Source organism: Crinia signifera, chromosome 6 (assembly GCF_055691185.1).
Source record: "Crinia signifera chromosome 6, ASM5569118v1, whole genome shotgun sequence".
Lineage (NCBI taxonomy): Eukaryota > Metazoa > Chordata > Amphibia > Anura > Myobatrachidae > Crinia > Crinia signifera.
In genome coordinates, this window is record NC_139222.1 from 169,198,923 (window position 1) to 169,219,862 (window position 20,940).

Sequence of the window (20,940 nt, forward strand, 5' to 3'; positions counted from 1 at the left end):
GCCAGGGGGCATTGTCTATGATTGCGGTACTCCAGTGAGGCCACGCCCTGTTTTTGCCACAGTGGTGGCATGGCCAGTGCTCTTTAAGGTGCTGGGCATGCCCACAGCCCATCTGTCTTCCTAAAATCAGTAGAGCAGCATGGGACAGGGCAAACCTCACTATGTACTACTAAAACTGCTATACCCGCAAGTTACATCCTGGGCACATCAGAGGGTTATGACAGACTCCTCATAGACAGACATATGGTCGACCACTAATGGTCGACAGGGTCTTAAGGTCGACATTGAAAAAGGTCGACATGAGTTTTTATTGTTTTTAGGGTGTCTATAGGTCAACATGAACACTGTCTAAGTGTACCACGGCTGTGCTCCCCATGCTTCGGGCACTATTTTATTCTCCCTCCATGCCCTAGTGGATGGTAGGGCATGAAATACCGCCTGTCAGCACATGTCAGCTGAAAATTTATAAAAAAAATGCATGTCAACCTTTTCACCATGTCGACCTTTTTATGTTGACCTTTTCCCCATATCAACCTTTTTTATGTTGACCTTTTCGATGTCGACATTTTGCCCATGTCGACCTTTTCGATGTGTGCTTATAGTGTGTGTCAACCTTTTGCCCATGTTGACCTTTTGACACTATCGACCTTTAGACCCTGTCGACCTATTTTGTGTTGACCTTTTGACTGTCGACCTTGTGACTCTGTCGACCTTGTGACCCTGTCGACCATTAGTGGTCTACCATATGACTGTCTATGATGAGTCTGTCTGTGGCCAGTCCAGATACCCATCAGAGGAGGCTTTCACAAATGTTAAAAGCCTCCTCTGAAGTTTGTGACATTGTGAATGCACAGAGTTGTCAGTTACCAGATCCCAAAGGAGGCTGTGGGACAGGGATTATACAATCCCTTCCTGACAGAATGCTTCCATAGGCATAAAGCCAAAGATGGAGTTAACAAATGGGGCCAAACTCAAATAAAGCTTTACTTATTGGAGTTCGGTGCATACTGTCGGGGGTCAGTACATAGGGGTGAGAACAATGGTCTGCAGAGCTGATAAGATTTCTGTGAAGTTTCCTGCATTTGGCTATTACATTAGTACATAACTGGGATACATAACATTATGCAGAAACAGCGGTCACACATAATACCTAGAAGCAAGCTGTTCCATATGTTAGTGATGGCAAAGACTAATCTCCTCAAACTGGGGTCACAGTCGGTGAGCGTCTGGTGTCCAAGAAGCATCAGTAGTAATAGCCCATAACGGCATGATACTGACCGTACTGTATGTGAAACCCAGACAATCGGGCAGGATAGCAACCTAAGCCCACCCTGTCACAAACCATCCACATTTACTTAACCTAGGATAATGTTTCCCCCTGTATATGATATCATTCAGTACATGTAGGAGGGCTTTTTCTGGAGCATCCGAAGCATCAAGCCACATAAAATACACTACAAAAACATGTTTTACATTTACCTTTAAGGAAAAAAAATCACCCATCTGGCTGTAGCCTTGGGTTTGTTATGTTGAGCAACTATGAAGCTTTTTAATAGCATTTTCTCATGTCCTATTTGGCAGAGACTGCAGACATGTGAACTGTTTGCAATTCTCATCAGGAACGGATCATGTATCACACTGCCTTCTGCCTTGCTATGTGTCCTGTTCATACAGCACCTGTAAAACCCATGCACTGCCGACCGCTACAAATCAGGCATATTGGGCCAGATGTACTGTAATACAGTTTGTTTTAAAGAAGCAGTCATTTACAAGATCTTCCCTAGTGCGGTGTACAGATTCGCTCTTTAAGAACAGACACCTAATGGTAGCCACACAATGGGGGTGATTCTAGTTGACTTGATAAGCTGTGCAGCTCGCAGCTTACCAAGTGACGCCGCTCCGGCGAATACACGCCCACCCTCCTCGCAGCAGGAGAAATCATTCGATGATCATCAACCATCGAATGATTTCTCCTGCCTTTATAAATTTGTGACGTCTGCCACCCGCCTCCGGGAAAGGCATCGGCCTGCCCATGTACCCATGGGAATGCCCAGCAGTTTCATGGTGATGCCTATGAAACATTGGGCGTTCCCATGTCCCAGCGCCACCGCCGCACCCTTCCCTTCCTCCCCTCTGCGAATGGCCAGGCGACACTGTAAATCGCCTAGAAATGCCCATGCACAAACCCTGACCATTGGGGTAGCGGCAGAATCTGGTTCACAGTGAGTGAGCCAGAATCGGCCCCAATGTATGCTATGGGATTTGGTCTGTAGTACACACGGTTCTGTTTGAACCACATGTGCTTTGAACTGTGATTTTGCCTTATAGGGTGCATGTGATCTAGATAAAAAATACCTGCACACACATACTATTTTGCCTTGCGATATTGACAATGCTGTGGCGCACATGGCATTGTAAAGGCAAATTAACACAGTGCTGAGCTAGGCGCAATGCAATTTGAACTAAAAAGATCAAACTGCACGTTCTAATTGCCCCGTATGTGGACACCATTAGGAATACAGGCTTAGATGCAATTTGTTCAGATGAATAATACCTGTTCAATACCAGTTAATACTAGAAATGACCGGGTTCGGATCCTAGAGATCCGAACCCCCCCCCCAACTTACCTGATCCGAGGCCGGATCCGAGGAGTTCGCCGGTTCCCGACATCTTTCCGAGTCCAAATCGAGGCTAAAACATCATCATCCCGCGTCGGATTCTCGCAAGACCTGGGGATATATAGTTCCCGGCGGTCTGCGCCATTTTCAAACAGGCTGGTGATTTCAGACAGCACGAATGTGTCTGTGCTGTCTGCTGAGGGGGGTGAGGGGGGAACCTGCTGGGGGGGATTAATGCATAGAGGGGGGTTCTAGTGCTACAGAGGGGGCTGCATTATTTTCATTAAATAAAAAAATTCGGTACTCTTTACTTAGTGCGGCGCCCGTCGCGGGCATCGCGAGTACATTAATGTATGGCCGCGACGCGACCGACGCGATGCCCGCGATTTGCCATTGAAATCAATGGAAAACATAAAAATCGTGTCGGTCGCGTCGCGGCCGGCCATAAACGTACCCGCGATGCCCGCGACGCGATGCTCACGATTTCCCATAGGGAACAATGTTAAAAGTCGCGATGGACCCGATTTTAGTGTTAAATGGCTCAATCAACCCGATTTTGCCATAGGAATCAATGTTAAATGGGCCACAGAGCCCATTAACCCTTAAATGTCCCCAAAAATTTTTAACGCCACCCCACGATCCACGCGAACCCGAAGCGTGGCGAGCGCAGCGAGCCCGCGAGGGGCGGCGGTACGCGTCCTCCGACCTTTTCATGCCCTACTATCCACGTCGGCGTGGTGTGGGAATATAATAGTGTGGCGAGCGCAGCGAGCCACCGAGCCCGAAGCGTGGCGAGCGCAGCGAGCCCCGCGAGGGGACGCGGATACCTTCACAGTTATACGCGTCCCCTCGCGGGCTTCACAGGTGTCCGTGGCGACCCGGACACCTGTGAAGCCCGCGAGGGGACGCGTCTACCTGTGAAGGTATCCGCGTCCCCTCGCGGGGCTCGCTGCGCTCGCCACGCTTCGGGCTCGGTGGCTCGCTGCGCTCGCCACACTATTATATTCCCACACCACGCCGACGTGGATAGTAGGGCATGAAAAGGTCGGAGGACGCGTACCGCCGCCCCTCGCGGGCTCGCTGCGCTCGCCACGCTTCGGGTTGGCGTGGATCGTGGGGTGGCGTTAAAAATTGTTGGGGACATTTAAGGGTTAATTGGGCCTAATTCAGGGTTAATATGGCCAAATCGGGTCAATTGAGCCATTTAACAGTGAAATCGCGGTCAATCAGCCTTTTTTAACATTGTTCCCTATGGGAAAATCGCGGTGATCGCGGTAATCGCGGGCATCGCGACCATCCAATTTTACCCGCGATGCCCGCGATTACCGCGATCACCGCGATTTTTACCCGCGATGACCACGATTTTGATCGTTGGCGCCGTGCTAGGTAAAGAGTACCAAAAATTCAAAGCAATTACTGCTACCAGTGCCCAGTATAAGTCCAGGGGTGCTGCATCAGTCCAGGGGTGCCCACATGTGTACTGTATCCATCCAGGGGTGCCCACATGTTTGCTGTATTTGTCCAGGGGTGCCCACATGTGTTGTATTTGTCCAGGGGTGCCCGCATGTGTACTGTATCCATCCAGGGGTGCCCACATGTGTGCTGTATCAGTCCAGGGGTGCCCGCATGTGTGCCGTATAATTCTATGGGGGCCCCCATGTGTCCCATATCAGTCCAGGGGTGCCCCCATGTGTCCTGTATCAGAACAGGGGAGCTGCTCTTTTTAAAAAAAATGAAAATAAAAATAAGGTGTTTTTTTTTTTTTTTACTGCAAGGGCTGTTAAATGCGCTGTAGTCCAGGGGTGAGCCAAGAGTGCTGTATAATTCATGGGGTTTTGCTAAGTCTGCCATATAATTCCAGGTGTGCTGCTCTTTTTTATAATTAAAAGAATACAAATTTTTATTTTTACTGCAGGAATTTGTCTGCCGTATAATTCCATGCCTGCCGCCATGTGTGCTGTATCAGTCCAGGGGTGCCGCCATCTGTTCCGTATGTGTGCTGTATCAGGTCAGGGATGCCCGCATGTGTGATGCATAATTCCTGCGGTGAGCCAAGTGTGTCATATAATTCATAGGTTGCTGCAAAATCTGCTGTATAATTCATGGGGTGCTGCTAAGGTTGCCGTCACAGTCCAGGGGTCATGCTAAGTGTGCCGTATCTAGTCCAGGGGTGAGCCAAGTGTGCTGTATCATTTATGGGATGCTGCTAAGTCTGCTGTATCAATCATGTGATGCTGCCATTTTTTTATTAAAAGAATAACTCTTTTTACTGCAGGAGTGTCACTATGTGTGCCGTAAAATTCCATGTGTGCTGTGTCAGTCCAGGGGTTCCGCCATCTGTGCCGTATAATACATGTGTTCCTTCATGTGTGCTGTATAAGGTCAGGGGTGCCACCATCTGTGCCGTATAATTCCTGGGGTAAGCCAAGTATGCTGTATAATTCATGGGGTGCTGCCAAGTGTGCTGTATTAGTCCGGGGGTGATGCTAAGTGTGCCATATCAGTCCAGGGGTGATGCTAAGTGTGCCATATCAGTCCAGGGGTGCTATTAAGTGTGTCGTATCAGTCTAGTGTTTGTGCCGCCCACTTGTGTCGCTTATCATAGTTATCCAACTACTTCTGTGCAACCTTTTGGCCTAAAAACAATATTGTGAGGTGTTCAGAATATACTGAAAATGAGTGGAGATGAATGCTATTGAGGTTAATAATAGCGTAGGAGAAAAAAAAACACCTTAATTCTGTGATTGTAGTGTTTTTTATGCTTTTTTTTTTTTAAATCAGAACCCATAACGTTGAGGGAGTGTTTTGGCAAAACCCAGTAGAACCCAAAACCTGAAGGTGATCAGAACCTAGTTAATACCAGTTACAGCTGTACTACTTAAGTAAAGGAGATGTCACTTATGTAAGGCAAGTTCTTCAACATGACCTCTTTACTCAGAATGCTCTACTTCTGAATATTCTAAGTCAAATGGGCCTGTCAATTACACACTATTGGAAACATCCATTGTGTGGACTGAACCTGTGTGCAGCTTATCAATTTCCTTTGTACCAGCGGCATTAATTACATTGTCTTTCAGATATTGCAAGAGCTTCGTTATATTCATGAGGTACTTTTGCTAATGAATGGGTAGGCGACATTACCGTGAATTTCAGTCAATAAAATGGCTGCTGTATTCAGGTGACAGTTCAACTTTAATTTACTAATGCAGTTGCTTTGGTCGATTTAATTAATTGATGAGAAAGATGTTGTTAAACAGCAATTAATTAATTCAACACAGGTAATTTCAATAGTAAATTAAGTGGGGAATTAATTAGCAGAGCTTTTAGTATTGGAAGAAAGGGTTTATATTAGATTGCCTGGTTTATATTATTCAGATGAAACAGACTCTCATGAAAAGGATCACTTAGGTATTTTACACTGAAATAACCTATGCCAAATTAAATGATGTACAACTAGCCTTCTACAAAAATGCATTTACTGTATGTAGTCAGAATGTAAGGGCACATTCAGACAGGTGCTATTAGCATATAGATGCTTACACATTGGGGGGTTATTTTGGTTCACTCTTTCTGACAAATTCCTTCTTAGATGGACAAACCCATGCGCACTGCAGGTGGGGCAGATCTTACTTGTGCAGAGAGAGTTAGATTTGGGTGGGGTTTTACATCAAAGTGAGATCTATATTGCAGTTTAAAAATAAAGCAGTCCGTATTTTCCCTGCACAGAAACAAATTAATTCACCCAAATCTAATTCTCTCTGCACATGTTACATCTGCCCCCTGCAGTGTACATGGTTCTGCCATCTAAAGGTGCGTACACACGGGGGGAGATATATTGCTAGCAATATATTGCTTGCAATATATTGCTGAGCAATATATTGCTCAGTGTCTCTTTTTCAACAAGCGACCAGAGATGGTCGCTGTTGAAAACGAACCTCTGCCAGGGGAGCCGCAGAGGTAATTAGCTGGTCGCAGGAGCAAGCTCCTGCGACCAGCGATTACAATGGGGCAGAAAACGGGAGCGCGCACCCGGGGCACACTCCCAATCACTGGCAATATGGTCGCCTGCGACCATATTCCCAGTGATTATAGCACCTATCTCCCCCGTGTGTACACAGCATAAGAAGGACTTTGTCAGAAAGAGTGAAACAGAATAAGGCCCATTGTCCTGAGGAGAGAAAGCATTGCCAATGTGTGTGTAAAGCACTGCTGAATCACCACAGCCTAACAATTATTCATAACTATGACTAATATGGATGCCATTTCTGAGGTAGCACTATCCTAAACACGAGAAAGTCAGGTATACTGTACCTGCCTGCCCTAAAATCACCCTTCTAAACTGTTAAGAAATTGCTCCAATTAATGTGTTAATTGGAGCTGTGGAAGTAACAAGTGCACAACAAGAGTGGTAGTAGAGACTGCAGACGAATAAAGCCCCTAAATAAAATACCAGCCTAGAGGATGGAGAATAGCTAAGCAGATGGAGGGAAAAATGAGAAGAATGGAAATTAAAGGCAGGTTGCAACGTTCCTAGGAGGGGTGGAAAAGCAAGACATTCCTCATTATGTTTGTGATTAAGTTCTCATTAACACATGTTGTTAATTGTCAGGCCCGTGCAGATTGCTATTATCTTGCCTGCTGCTGCAGGATACTGAACGCTGATACATCAATGTGCAGATTGTGTGTGTGTGTGTGTGTGTGTGTGATGATAAAATATAAAATGCAACACAGATGTCTTGTATATTTAGGCAGAAAACATAAGGATGCTTACTTACCTGGGTGATGTTCCCAAAGGTACAATGTAAGCTGAGCTTTATGGGTGCAAAAGCATGGTGTCACATAGAAAGTATAGCATTAATTGGTGATGTCAAATATTGGGGCACATTTTTATTTGCATACTTGCCTACCTTCTTGCATGCCCACAAACACACCTACATCAAATACCGCCAAACGCGACGCTCCAGGGAGAGGTAGTGTCTAAAATGACTCAAGTCATTTTAGCTATGCTCACTCCTAGCAAATTGTGATGACGCCAGGCTCTGTGCCTGCCCCACAAAGTGCAGTGGAGCGTCTCCTGCCCATGTTTCTCCTTGAGAGGAGAAAAAAAGATAGGTAATTATGAATATATGTGTTATAAAGGTAACATGGTAATATAGTGGTAACCTAATCTATCCAGAGATGCAATCTTACATGGCAACAGTTGTGTGAAGGGGCACGGTATTATAACACAAGCGGCATAATAGAGGTATGATCATTGGCATACAGTATCTATAATGGGAGCAGGGTGTGCAGTGCTCAAGGGCTCCTAGGTGTAGGGTTGCCCAAACTACACAGCCTTGTATAGTTATAGTTATGTGCACGCTATCTCTGGAGTCTAGCATCAAGTTCAAGTTTTGTTTATTTGTCATATGCAGTTAACACACAAAGTGAATATACAATGTAATGTACTGGACGAAAAAAGTTTGGTCAACTCGGCGCAGAACAAAATACTTTAAAATACCTAAATAAAATATAATTAGCACAAAGAGAAGGACATGTCATTGGTAGTGATATATCAAAAAGTCAGAATTAAAAATACAATGCTATGGGTTAGAGTACAGTAACCTAATGGACTGATGCTAAAAACTATTTTTGAGTCTTGTGGTGCGAGCAACCTAAATTCACCATCGGTACTCTCAGGCTTACACCCTTAACACTTAACTTACTAAACTTATCTAAAAAGTGCTGGCGTTTCAAAATAATGAATGTCAAATTTATTTTGACAACAGACTAAAGACTATATATATTGGTGGCGGCACTAAAGAACGGTCATACTAAAGAAAAGGGGGTGGGTAGGATCACCATAGCATTCACACACCGCTGGTGACCAACTCTCCCAGCCAACCACCAGTGTCGGTGGAGGCAGCCATCTTCCGTGCATAGAAGTATGGCTCGTGACAATCGATGCCTGGAGAGCGCACCCACTAATCTACACACATTCCATCTACACAATTGACCGTTCTTTACCGCCGCCTAATGAAGAAAATAGAGACAGAAAATAGGGATGGGAGGGTGGGGAAAAAACTTCCAGAGGAAGCCACTTCCTAATCACAAGACCCTTCTCCCCTTCCCAACTCCTCCCCTTGCACCCATTGGCTGCCAGATGCAGCATACTGTCTAACTAAACAAAACTGTTAACTTGCTTCAGCCTGATCCCCCTTCGGTGATTTATGTCACCTCCGGCTTAATCATCCATCGGTGTTCCTTAAATTCACCATCGGTACTCTCAGGCTTACACCCTTAACACTTAACTTACTAAACTTATCTAAAAATAACGACACGGACACAAGTGCTGGCGTTTCAAAATAATGAATGTCAAATTTATTTTGACAACAGACTAAAGACTATATATATTGGTGGCGGCACTAAAGAACGGTCATACTAAAGAAAAGGGGGTGGGTAGGATCACCATAGCATTCACACACCGCTGGTGACCAACTCTCCCAGCCAACCACCAGTGTCGGTGGAGGCAGCCATCTTCCGTGCATAGAAGTATGGCTCGTGACAATCGATGCCTGGAGAGCGCACCCACTAATCTACACACATTCCATCTACACAATTGACCGTTCTTTACCGCCAAGCAAGGCCCTAAGCCGCAGCACCGCCACCAACAAGAAAAACTCCGCACCAGCACCTTAACCATAAAAACATATCGGCCAAAAATAATGCCACGCCTTCCAGGCTCCAATGCACACCATCCACCCTATAAAGCTCTTCCTTCTGAAAAATGATGCCATCATGACGTATGACCACCACCTCCCTTTGCCAACCTATACCTCTCCACGGCTGCATTGACCTTTGCGGGAGCTGTCAACTTGTGGGCAAGATCGTGCCGATCTCCATATGCGCCTGGGAGTCATGGTGGACCAGACTAGTTTTCCGGGTGGCCAGGCCTGCGCCACAATATGCAAATCCCGGATGATAAGGGACCGCAATTTCAGTGTCGAAGACTGTCCGACATCATTGCCTCCTAAATGTACTATCAGCACTCTGGGGGTACCGTATCTCCGCATTGCCCCCGACAGTTGATCCTGCAATGCACACCAACGCATCCCTCTCACACCTAGTCACCCGCACCATCATTGCTTCTGGATACACACACACATCAGAGGCCAAAGGGAACATCGAGGCCCAATGGACGAACGAATGTCCCAAGACCCAAACGCTCCTGACATCCTGCCGACCTGCAACAGGGTACAATGATTAAAACCAATGCCAACAAATACAACTCAAACAATCATACCAGGGAAAAGAGAAAAAGTAGTTTGGACCATGGCACCAGATCTTGAGGCACAAAACACACAAACCCCCGGAGTAATCTATCAGGTACGCCATGACAAATTAGAGATTAGCCAAATTGTGCCCCCGGGGGAAATGTGAACACACCTCAAGACCCCCACAGGAGGTTGGCGAGTGCTTATGCATCCAGTGAACCATGATCCGGTAAAGTGACAGAGAGAGTTGGCCGAATGTACCTGCGAAAGACTGCGGAGCGCCATCGGCCCAGAGACTGAATCTCTGCATCGGAGCGGCCCCCCGCAGCTGCAGACGTAGCAGCCCCGATCCTAAAGGAATGAGACCCAAACTCCTTTGGATCGAGGCCCATGGCCCCCCGCGCCCGTCCCAAGACCTGACAGAACTGGTATCTAGCAAGCGGCGACCCGTCCTCATGCATCAGCCACGCGCCCGGGCGGTCGGGGCGTACCGGTTGGAAGGCCAAGGCCAACTCCACCGGACATACCCCTTCCACTGCACATGGAAACAAAGACAGCCACCGCCCCCTACCAGCCTGATCAGTCTTGGATCGTCGCATGCGCCACAACACAGAATCCCTTTGGACCACCACATCGGCCACATCCAAAAGGCGACGGGGCATTCCTGGATGGTGCCACCAGCTCCCCGATCCTAAAGGCCCCATGATATGCCATTGCGTATGCCAACCGGAAGAGCAGCACCTTGTAACGGGGGTAGCATATGTCCCGGAGGGCACCCAGCAGCGGTGGAAGCAGTGCAATATCAATAGGACGCCTCGGTCGGAGACTGCCGGAGTGGCCCGCTGCAAGCCCCTCAATACCCTAGAAACCAGAAACGATCGAGACGGGTCAGCACGACCATACAAAAGATGAGAAAAGGAGACACCAGAAAGCACCCCCTAACCGCGGCAACAGAAAATTCAAGGAATACAGGTGCCAAACAAAAAACCACCATAGCTGCCCTAGGCGTCTTACATGCCTGCTCAGAGGATAGCCTGAATTGCTCCCACTCATGCCACCCCTCTTGGTAGCATCGCAAAGTCCTGGGCGCGATGGACCGCATGGCTAAGTTAAACGCACAAAATGCAACGGATGCCTAATCCCGGCCATGGCACGCTCGAGCTTTCTGCAGAAAAACCCGACCCATGGGGATCACCCTGCAAGCAAAGTGTAGTAAACCGAGAAGTGACTGCAGCTGGCGCAACCGAAGCTTACCCGCGCACAAATCCACCGAGACCACCCCTTGTAGCCGTTCAAGCTTATCCAGGGGAAGCCTGCAGCGACCGGCTAGCGCATCTATCTCTATGCCCAAAAACGAGACGCAGGTGACCGGCCCCTCCATTTTTTTCGGCAGCTATGGGCACCCCGAAAAGCCCAAACAGTCTCAGCACCACCCCCAGCAGCGCTGCGCAACGCGGGGACCCAGCCGGGCCCACGCACAGGAAGTCGTCCAGAGAATGTGCCAAGCCCTGCTCACCCGACTCCCTCTGCGCGCACCAGTGCAAGTAGTGGTAAATCGCTCGAAATAGGCGCAGGAGATCGAACAGCCCATGGGCAGGCACCCACCCACGTAGAAACCCGTGGGTAGCTGAAAGCCCATGAACCGTAACGAGTCCGGTTGCAGTGGCATCAGTCGGAAGGCCGACTCCACATCGATCTTCGCCAGCGACGCCCCTGCGCCGAAACTCCGCACCATAGCCAGTGCCTGCTCAAAGCACTGATAAGTGACCCGGCACAACTCCTCAGGAATTGCATCGTTCAACGATGAGCCCGGAGGGTGGGATAAATGCCGGATAAGCCGAAACTTACCCGCCTCCTTTTTCGGGACCCCCCCGGGGAGATCACCAGCTCCTCGATGGGAGGAGCCACGAACAGAAACCACCATCCGCCCCAAGTCAACCTCTTTAGCAACCCATTCCAGCACAACATGGGGCATGTCTATAGCGGACTTCAAGTTCCTGGGGATCCCGTGTTAACCATGCCTCTAACGGGGAGGCGAAATCCAAATCGGAAACCATCCCCCAGGAAATTCGCACTGGGTCTATCCGGGTACCCGCTCAGCCAGCCGGCCATGCTATCCACCCCAACCTGGGAGGGGGCCTTATTAAGGAGCAACCCCGGCGCAAGGCCTGGGAGTAACCCCCCCTTGCCTGCCGTGATTGCAATCCCTGACGGGGTGAGGACCCCAACAGCAGGCGCAGGCATGCTTAAATCTACAACGCGCCCCCAAGTTGCAACCGACCCCATTAAAGCCAAAACATCTTCCCGCGGGTGCACGAAAAGGAGCATTAGCCCGGCGAACCACCGCGCTTGGGGCTGGCGGGGTAGGTGGAGGGGGGGGGGAGGGTGAGAGGAGGGGGAAGTGTGACGGAGGATGCGGGTCTCTTCCCCACCCAAAGTTCCCCATCTTTACGCCCGAAGTCCATGATGGCGGACCCCGAGTGCTTGTGTCGGAAGTCCTTGTCATAGGACTTCCATGCCGTGCCGCCATCCGAATGAACCTTTCGTGTATCATATGCATATAACGCACCATGTTCATGTGTTCATCCGGCCTTGTCTCCAAATAGCAGGGGGCAAACATGAACATCCCCGACTGCCATCTATGATACGTACAATATGCAGCCTCCCCTATACCCCCTTTCCGCTTTTGCCATATGATAGTCCTTATCTGCCTGTGCAGTCAAAGTGAGGAAATTCACATATTTACCCTCATTGATACGCTCACGCACGCTCCGACGCAAACCCCTGTACACTGCTGTGTACTCGCAGCGTACCACGTTCCCTTTAGGGAAAAGCGGAGAACCCGAGCTCCCGCTGGTGGATCGGGAGTACCGGCGCCGCCGCCTTGAATGCCTGTGCCTGCGACGTGACCTACGACCCCCCTCCTCCTCCGACGTCACCGAATTGGACCCGGAGGAGGACGTGCGTGATCTGCGCCTGCGCCACTTAGCCTTGCTTGCAGACCCACCTGATGTTTCTGCCACAGCGACCGCCATCGTCTGCACCATCGGGCCGGACTCGCCCCCGGAACCGACCATTGGACTGGACGTCGACGCCTCCTTGATTGCTGGAGTCACCGGAACAGTCATTGACGGAGCAGCCACCGCACCTGGCAGGAGTGGTACCCCAGGGAGCAGCGCTGGGGAACTAATCGCCCTTGGGGGTAACAGCGGTGTGGACTGGCTAAGTAGCGGGACCAAAACCGCCACCAGCTGCCGCCACCTGTCCTCAGACTGCACTGACTCCCCCTGTCGCTGTGCCGGCAGAGCTGTAGCCCTTGACACCGGCATGTTCAGGACACCACCCCCCTTTCTGCTCCTGGGCAATAGCCTGGACCTCCATGGCCACTGACGCCTAGCTGCCTGTAGGGGGGGGGGGCACACCCACACTAGCCATGGGGTATGGGGGGGGGGTCACCACCGCCCCCATAGCCTTTGCAACGCTTGGGGCCTCACTAGGCCTAATCCCATTCCCCATCAAACGACTGGCAAGACGAGGCAATTGTGAGGGGTGGCCAGCAGGTGGAGCAGCGATCTCTGCTGCAGATCTAAATCTAAACATCCTGCTAGCAAGCAGGGGGATGCCAGAGGGGCGCCCTGCCGAGAGCCTTGGGCCCCTTCGAGGTGTACTGACCCCCAGATGCAGCCCCCCACTCAGCCCTGGCTCCTGGGCATCATTGGTCCCAAACACTAAATGCGGGGCTGACTGCGCAGGCGCCGGAGCGGGCCTAGCGCCCGTAGCGGCGCCTCTTCTATCCCTAGCTGATGACCTGCCCCACGCAGCACCGCTGCGAGCCCCCCTGCCGCCTCTTCCCCGCTGCCGTGACGCCGCCGCCGGGCGTCTGACTGCCGTATTCGCGTCAGAACGCCCGGCCGCGTCATCAGCCGGGGACGCGCGCCCTCGCCCGGCACCCGCGCCTCCACGCCGGGCACCCACCGGACCCCTCCACACACCTCGCCGGGAGCCCTGAGAGGCCCCGGCGGCAGTCACAGCTGGCGGTGAGTCCCGGCCGTCGGCCAGGCAGGCGGGCGGGCGGGCGGGGGGGGGGGGGGGGCGCACTGAGCGGGGGGGGGGGGGACATATTCTTCCCTACAAACTGTACAGGGGCCAGGTACTCGCTCAGCAGCTCAGGGACAGACAAAAGCGAGAGAGAGGGACAGAGTAGAAATAGATAGAGTAACAGAAAAAGATGAATACCAGAGAAACTAGCAGCAAATCTAAAAACGCAGGAGCCTCCAGAAATGTGTCCTACCAGTAGCAGAAAAAACTTCCAGAGGAAGCCACTTCCTAATCACAAGACCCTTCTCCCCTTCCCAACTCCTCCCCTTGCACCCATTGGCTGCCAGATGCAGCATACTGTCTAACTAAACAAAACTGTTAACTTGCTTCAGCCTGATCCCCCTTCGGTGATTTATGTCACCTCCGGCTTAATCATCCATCGGTGTTCCTATACCTCCTACCAGATGGACCGCTGCTGCAGAGCAACAGAAATAACAGGGAAAATGGCATGGAGGTTATTTGTCCAGCAATTTGCACATGCACAGTTAAAAAGTCCCTGGGAATAAGGTGGCACCATGTTTCCGGAGACTTTTGAAATCCTAGAGTCTACTGTGCCACCTGAGAAGTGCGGGCATGCCTAAAGCCTGCACGCGAGCCCCCTCTCCTCTTGATGGCATGATGTTAGGGATGATGGAAAGCTTCCAGTTAATTAGTTAATACATCAACAGTGTCTAGATCAACACCTACATGCACTTGGTCGTCATTGACAAAGAGTCAACACAAGCAAAAGTTTGGCAAGGCAATGGTCAACACATGAAAAGGTCAACATTAGTTTTTCTTATGTTTTTTCTTCATTTTATGGATTTTGTTATGCTTCCCACTCCACGTGGACTTCAATTGAGAAAGGTAACAGCCCAAAGCATAGACAGCAAAGCACTACACTAACTGGCGGCCCATGTCGTCAGATGTCAACATTGACACAAAAAAATCATCTCAACATTACATGTTGACCTTTTGTTTGTGTCAACCTATTGCATGTTGACATTTTGTCAATGTCTACCTAGAGCATGTTGACTATATGGCAATTTCAATGTATTGCATGTTGACCTTTTAATGTCAACCTAGACCTTTCCATCCACACCCTGATAGAATAGGTGGTCTATGATACAGAGATATGGAAAGGACACAGTGCCCTGCAGATAGAAGTACATGGTAACAATTGACTAATTACATAGCTGCCATTCTAAAAAATGAGTGACAGCAGAATGCCGCAATAATAGTAAGGATTTTAGTCAATATTAAGCATTAATCTGTATTATTACCAGGTGATGTTTCTTTTTGTGATTTGGGGCGGTATTCACTCCCCGGAGTCGGAGTCTGGGACATTATTAATTCTTTCTGACAGTAACTCGACAGTTCGTATTCTGACTGTCGAGTGTTGAAAAGTCTGCAAATCGCCAAAAAAATGGCAGTAAATTAGACAATCCGTGGCCGTTTCCGACCAAACAGATCCAACTTTTTTTAAACTCGGATCTGTTTTGTCGGAAACTGCCTTCACTGCTGTCGGTAACTGTAGCATTGAATAGGCGATGACCCCAATTTCCCCCTGCGGAAATAGCAGCCAGGACTGAATACCACCCATAGCGTATCTGCAAAATCCAGTTGAATCTTCAGTAACCTTGGAATTATACAAGGCAGGATCACATGCTATCTTTCTAACAATCCAATCATCACTCTATACCCATGTGTAGTGCTGGAGAGTTCCTTACACGTTTTCATAAACTTTTTTATATGGTGACAAATGCATGAAAGAGGGTATATATGTCCTACACAGACAATTTAGAAGATCAGACTTAACACTGCCTAGGAGAAATAGAAACATCAGATACTGCCTAGATCAGTGATGACTAACCTTGAAACTCCAGCTGTTGTTGAACTACACATCCCAGAATGCCCTGTATCAGTTTTAGCATGGCCAAATAGTAAAACTGTAGCAGGGTATGCTGGGATATGTAATTCATCAACAGCTGGAGTGTCAAGGTTAGCCATCACTGGCCTAGATGAATCTAAGATGGGTTAAACATTTATTTATGAGACGAGTTCTATTCAATATTGTAATTGAATTTTCACCTTTATTTGTCAACAGTTCCAGAAGCCTCAAGAGCATTACCCACCATTCCGATTTGGAACTGTCCCAAATGGGAGCACTGAACGTAACATCCGCTCTAACTATCCTGACATGCACAGCTACATGGTGCGCTATAACCAGCGCTCAGTGGAAGATGCACTTGCAAGCTTAAAGACAGGGTGTGTACTACTATACAAGTCACATTTAGAAACGGGTTTAATTAAAAGTTCAAAGGTTTACAACAGGGTTGCCGACTTTATAATTCTCCTCTCCGGGAGAAGCCCGGAGAGGAGAGTTCCAGCAGCTGATCAGGGGGCGGGGCTTAAGTGTGATGTCACTAAGCCCCGCCCCCATGATGACAAACTGACGAATTCACGGATCTCCGTGGAGGGGGCAGGGCTAAAATGACGCGATTGTGTCATTTTAGCTCCGCCCCCTCCTCTGAGACCCGAGGATTGCAGTATTTTAATGCCGCAATCTGGGGCGCAGGGGGGGGGTCCCCCCTGAATCCGGGAGGGTTGCCCACCCTTCCGGGGGGCTGGGAGGGGGTCCCGATTTTCGGGAGACTCCCGGCCATTCCGGGAGAGTTGGCAACCCTGGTTTACAATCATATTGTTTGCTACTCCATGCTGAATGAATGAAGAGCTACACAGTGCAGTATATGTAAAGGCAGCTACTACAGCTGGTGTGGGTAAAAGCCAGATCCTACTGGAGTCAATGTCACACATTGGAAAAACTGATACAGTATGCTGAAAAGACTCCAAAATCCATGCTAAATAGATTGAAAACAGACTGTTATCATAATTAGTGACCAATGGTCATTATCGCTGTATGAAATATAAAAACTGTTTCTACTGGCCAAAAATGCACCCGAGATTGTTCAAATACTCATGTAATAATCTGGGATAAGTCCCCGCCCCCCTGTGTTATCATAGTATTGGCAGTAACACCACTGATCTAAACCCTATAGAATTCTATGCCCTGTTTCTACTCTCAACCCTAGCATCTAACATGTAAATTCCCAACCCAAATGAGTTTAGTTGTTGCTTCAATAGATCTATTAGAGTGCCTTGAGTTTATATTATTTAAATTTATTGTACAGCCATTGCCAAAAGTTTTGAGAATGGCACATATTCATTTTCACAAAGTCTGCTGCCTCAGTTTTTATGATTGCAATTTGCATAGACTGCAGAATTTCATGAAGAGTGATCAGATGAATCACAAAGTCCCACTTTGCCATGACAATGAACTTAATCCTGAAAACATTTCCACTGCATTTCAGCCAGTGATTCTCTTATTAACACAGGTAGAGTGTTAACAAGGACAAGGTTTGAGATCACTGTGTCATGATGATTGAGTTAGAATAACAGGCTGGAAGATTTAAAAGGAGGGTGGTGCTTGAAATCATTGTTCTTCCTTTGTTAATCATGGTTACCTGCAAGGAAACTTGTCCAGTGATCATTGCTTTGCACAAAAAGGGCTTTACGGCCAAGGATATTGCTGCTAGTAAGATTGCACCTGAATCAACCATTTATCAGATCATCAAGAACTTCTAGGAGAGAGAGATTTAATAGTTGTGAATGAAGCTTCAAGAATGCCAGAAGCGTCTCCTAAAGTTGATTCAGCTGCGGGATCGGGCACCATTAGTGCAAAGCTTGCACAGGAATGGTAGCAGGCTGGTGTGAGTACATCTGCATGCACAATGAGGTGAAGACTTTTGCAGGATGACCTGGTGTCAAGAAGAGCAGTAAAGAGCCACTTCGCTCCAGGAAAAACATCAGGGAAAGACTGGTATTCTGCAAAAAGTACAGGGATTGGACTGCTGAGGACTGTGGTAAAGTCACTTTCTTTGATGAATACCCTTTCAGATTGTTTGGTGCATCTGGAAAAACACTTGTCCGGAAAAGGAAAGGTGAGTGCTACTATCAGCCCTTTGTCATGCCAGAAGTAAACCATCCTGAGGCTATTCGTGTGTGGGATTGCTTCTCAGCGAAGCGAGTGGGCTCAATCACAATTTTGCCTAAGAACATAGCCATGAATAAAGAATGGTACCAAAAATTAGTGACCCATGGATCAAAACATCAACATATTGGGTCCATGGCCAGGTAATTCCCCAGACCTTACTCCCATTGACAACTTTTGGTCAGTCCTCAAGAGGTAGGTGGATAAACCAAAGCCCACAAATTCTGACAAACTCCAAGTATTGCTTGGTCAAGAATGGGCGGCCATCAGTCAGGGTGTGACCCAGAAGTTGATTGACAGCATCCTAGGTTGAATTGCAGTGGTCTTGAAAAAGACCTTATACACTGCAAATATTGACTCTTTGCGTAAACTAAAGGTACTTGTAAATAAAACCATTGACGCTTCTGAAATGCTTGCAATTTTACTTCAGTATTCCATAGTACATTTGACAAAAAGGTCTAAAAAAACACTGAAGTAGCAAACTGTGACAACCAACACTTGTGTCATTCTCAAAACTATTGGCTATTGCATTATGTATTCTATAAATCAAAATATCCTCCATTTTCCAACTTACTTCCCTGTACGCCAACTTTTATTTCTGTTACATTTGTCTTACATGTGTTTCCTGACAGAAAGTTAGATGCCTTTATCTATGATGCAGCAGTACTGAATTACATGGCAGGAAAGGATGAAGGCTGTAAGTTGGTGACCATTGGAAGTGGAAAAGTATTTGCTACAACTGGATATGGAATCGCTCTACAGAAGAATTCACGATGGAAGCGCCCTATTGACCTTGCACTGCTGCAGTTTCTAGGTGACGGTAAGTAAGCACAATGAATTTTGGCATCACCACTACAATTTATTAGTGGATGTTAAATAACTTGCAGAATTTAGTGATTGTATACACAATAAGCATGCGTATGGTATATGAAGGCTACAACTGTAATTGGCTCTGACTGTCAAGAAGGGTGTTCCCAACAGTCGGGATCCCGACAGTGAAAATGCTGACAGCTGGGTGCCTGATGGCCACCCACTATTTTCCCTCTTGGGGGTCCACGACCCTCATAGAGGGAGAATAGAAAAGGTGGCTCGCGTAGCGTAGCGAGCCACCGTGCCCGCAGCGTGGCGAGCGCAGTGTGGCGAGCGCAGCGAGCCCGCAAGAGACTTTTTTGCACTCGCCATGGTGTCTGAGTACAGGCAGTCGGGATCCCGATGTCGGGCTAATGACTGTCGGGATTCCGACTGTCGGGGCCTTATACCACATTTGTCACGAAAGCCCACCAGCACCGATGATCCTGACTGCAAACTGTTTCTTATTCACAGTCCATCTGCCTGTGTATCAGAAGCAGTTAATGACTGTAGCATTGGCACTGGCATATCTGGATTGAGGAGACACAGCGGGCATGTGCCCCAGGCCTCTATGACATCTGCTGCCTGTTGCCTCTGCATGTTTGTCCCTATCCTCAACTTTACTTTCTCTGTTCTGCTCCTCCCTGGTTTTCTTCATTGTGTGGACCTGTTACTGTGCACTATATGGTCTGGGAAGAATACAATGTGAGTAGCTTCCCTGTGCTGCTTAGTAATAGAAGTATGAATGTATATATATATGAATGAATGCACTGTCTATGGGTCTTTTTATTAAAACCGTGCAGAAGTAGGTGTTTCCACGTAACTAGTCTATTAAACAAAGCCTGAAAGCAGAAGATATCCAAGATAATTCCTGGTAGGCAAATCACGGCCCCAAGATCATTTGGGGCCGTGATTTGCCAAAAGTTATCAACTCATAAAAGCTTAGATGACCTATGTATTTACACGCACGCACTCTGCATATCCTGCATATGGGCTACATTATTATTGTAAAGAGTCTTCAGACCAGTCTTGCTACCTTTTGGGCCACCCAGAAGTGAGGCCTTCTGTACTGCCTACTTCCCAGCTTGGTGGCAGGCAACTTTCGGATGGCAGGGAGCTCTACCTGATTTCAAAATGCTCCCTGGAGAATAGCTAAAGGTCCACACACACTGGACGATTTTGCCCAGCGTGTATGGACAACGATGATGGGGAAAATTGCTGGGCTGAAAATTGCTCAGTGAATACACACTGACCGATTTTTGTCCATTTTAGCAATTTTCCTGGGGGTGGACAACTTTCCATAGCAGGACGCTACGGAAAGCTATACACCCTGTTGCTCATCTGCTGGTAATACTAGAAGATGAGCGACGGTGGCCAGGGCCTCCATTAGGGGGGTGCTGCGGACTCAGCTGTCCTGGGCCCGGCCATTATGACAGAGAGTGAAGGGCCGGGCTGCTCATTACGCCCACTGAAACCCCCGACTACCTCCACTGAGTTGTCGGGAGCCATCTGTCTCTAGCCCCACCCCCTGCTAAGCAGTGCATAAAAAGTTTTTAAAGAGCAGGAAGCCACTTGGGCCGACACTCCAGCTCTGCCCGCAGCCTGTGCACCCATCAGCTCCTGTGCGCAGTCAGGTGACAGGACCTTCGCCAGCTCCCTTTTCTCCTCGGAGCCAAGAAGCAGGAGGCCGCCACCTCCTCGCCCGGAGCTGCCAACCCCTCGCCCGGAGCCACCATCTCTCGCTGCAGTGTGTTTTGTGTGTGTGTTGTGTATATATGTATTTATGTATGTAGTGTGTGTTTCTATGTATATTCTGTGTGTGTGATGTTATTTATGCGTTTATATTATATATAAGCATTATGTACTACTCAGTATTGTTTGCATATCCCACAAATCCACTACATGCCCTCTCAGAACTTTGCTTACATATATAGGCAAAATAGTGCCCCTTACCAATCGCTAGTGGATTTCTTCTGAGGAAAGCGTCTGTGACACAGAGATGTTTAAAGGGGTATGCAGTCCCTGGGTACACAATGTCTAGGGCGACAGTGACCAGGTCAGCACCCAAGAATGGTCAGCATACCCTAGGGCG

General features: G+C 48.4%; 1 protein-coding gene across 4 annotated transcripts in view; it reads left to right on the forward strand.

Moving 5' to 3' along the window:
- The window catches only part of GRIN2C (glutamate ionotropic receptor NMDA type subunit 2C), a 56,204-nt gene that overhangs the window by 26,879 nt on the left and 8,385 nt on the right, over positions 1–20,940 (forward strand). For all 4 annotated transcript variants that reach the window (XM_083148059.1, XM_083148060.1, XM_083148062.1 and 1 more), the window contains 2 exons: positions 16,056–16,216; positions 18,632–18,819. In XM_083148059.1, the coding sequence (XP_083004185.1) occupies positions 16,056–16,216; positions 18,632–18,819 (349 nt within the window). The remainder of the gene's footprint in view (positions 1–16,055; positions 16,217–18,631; positions 18,820–20,940) is intronic.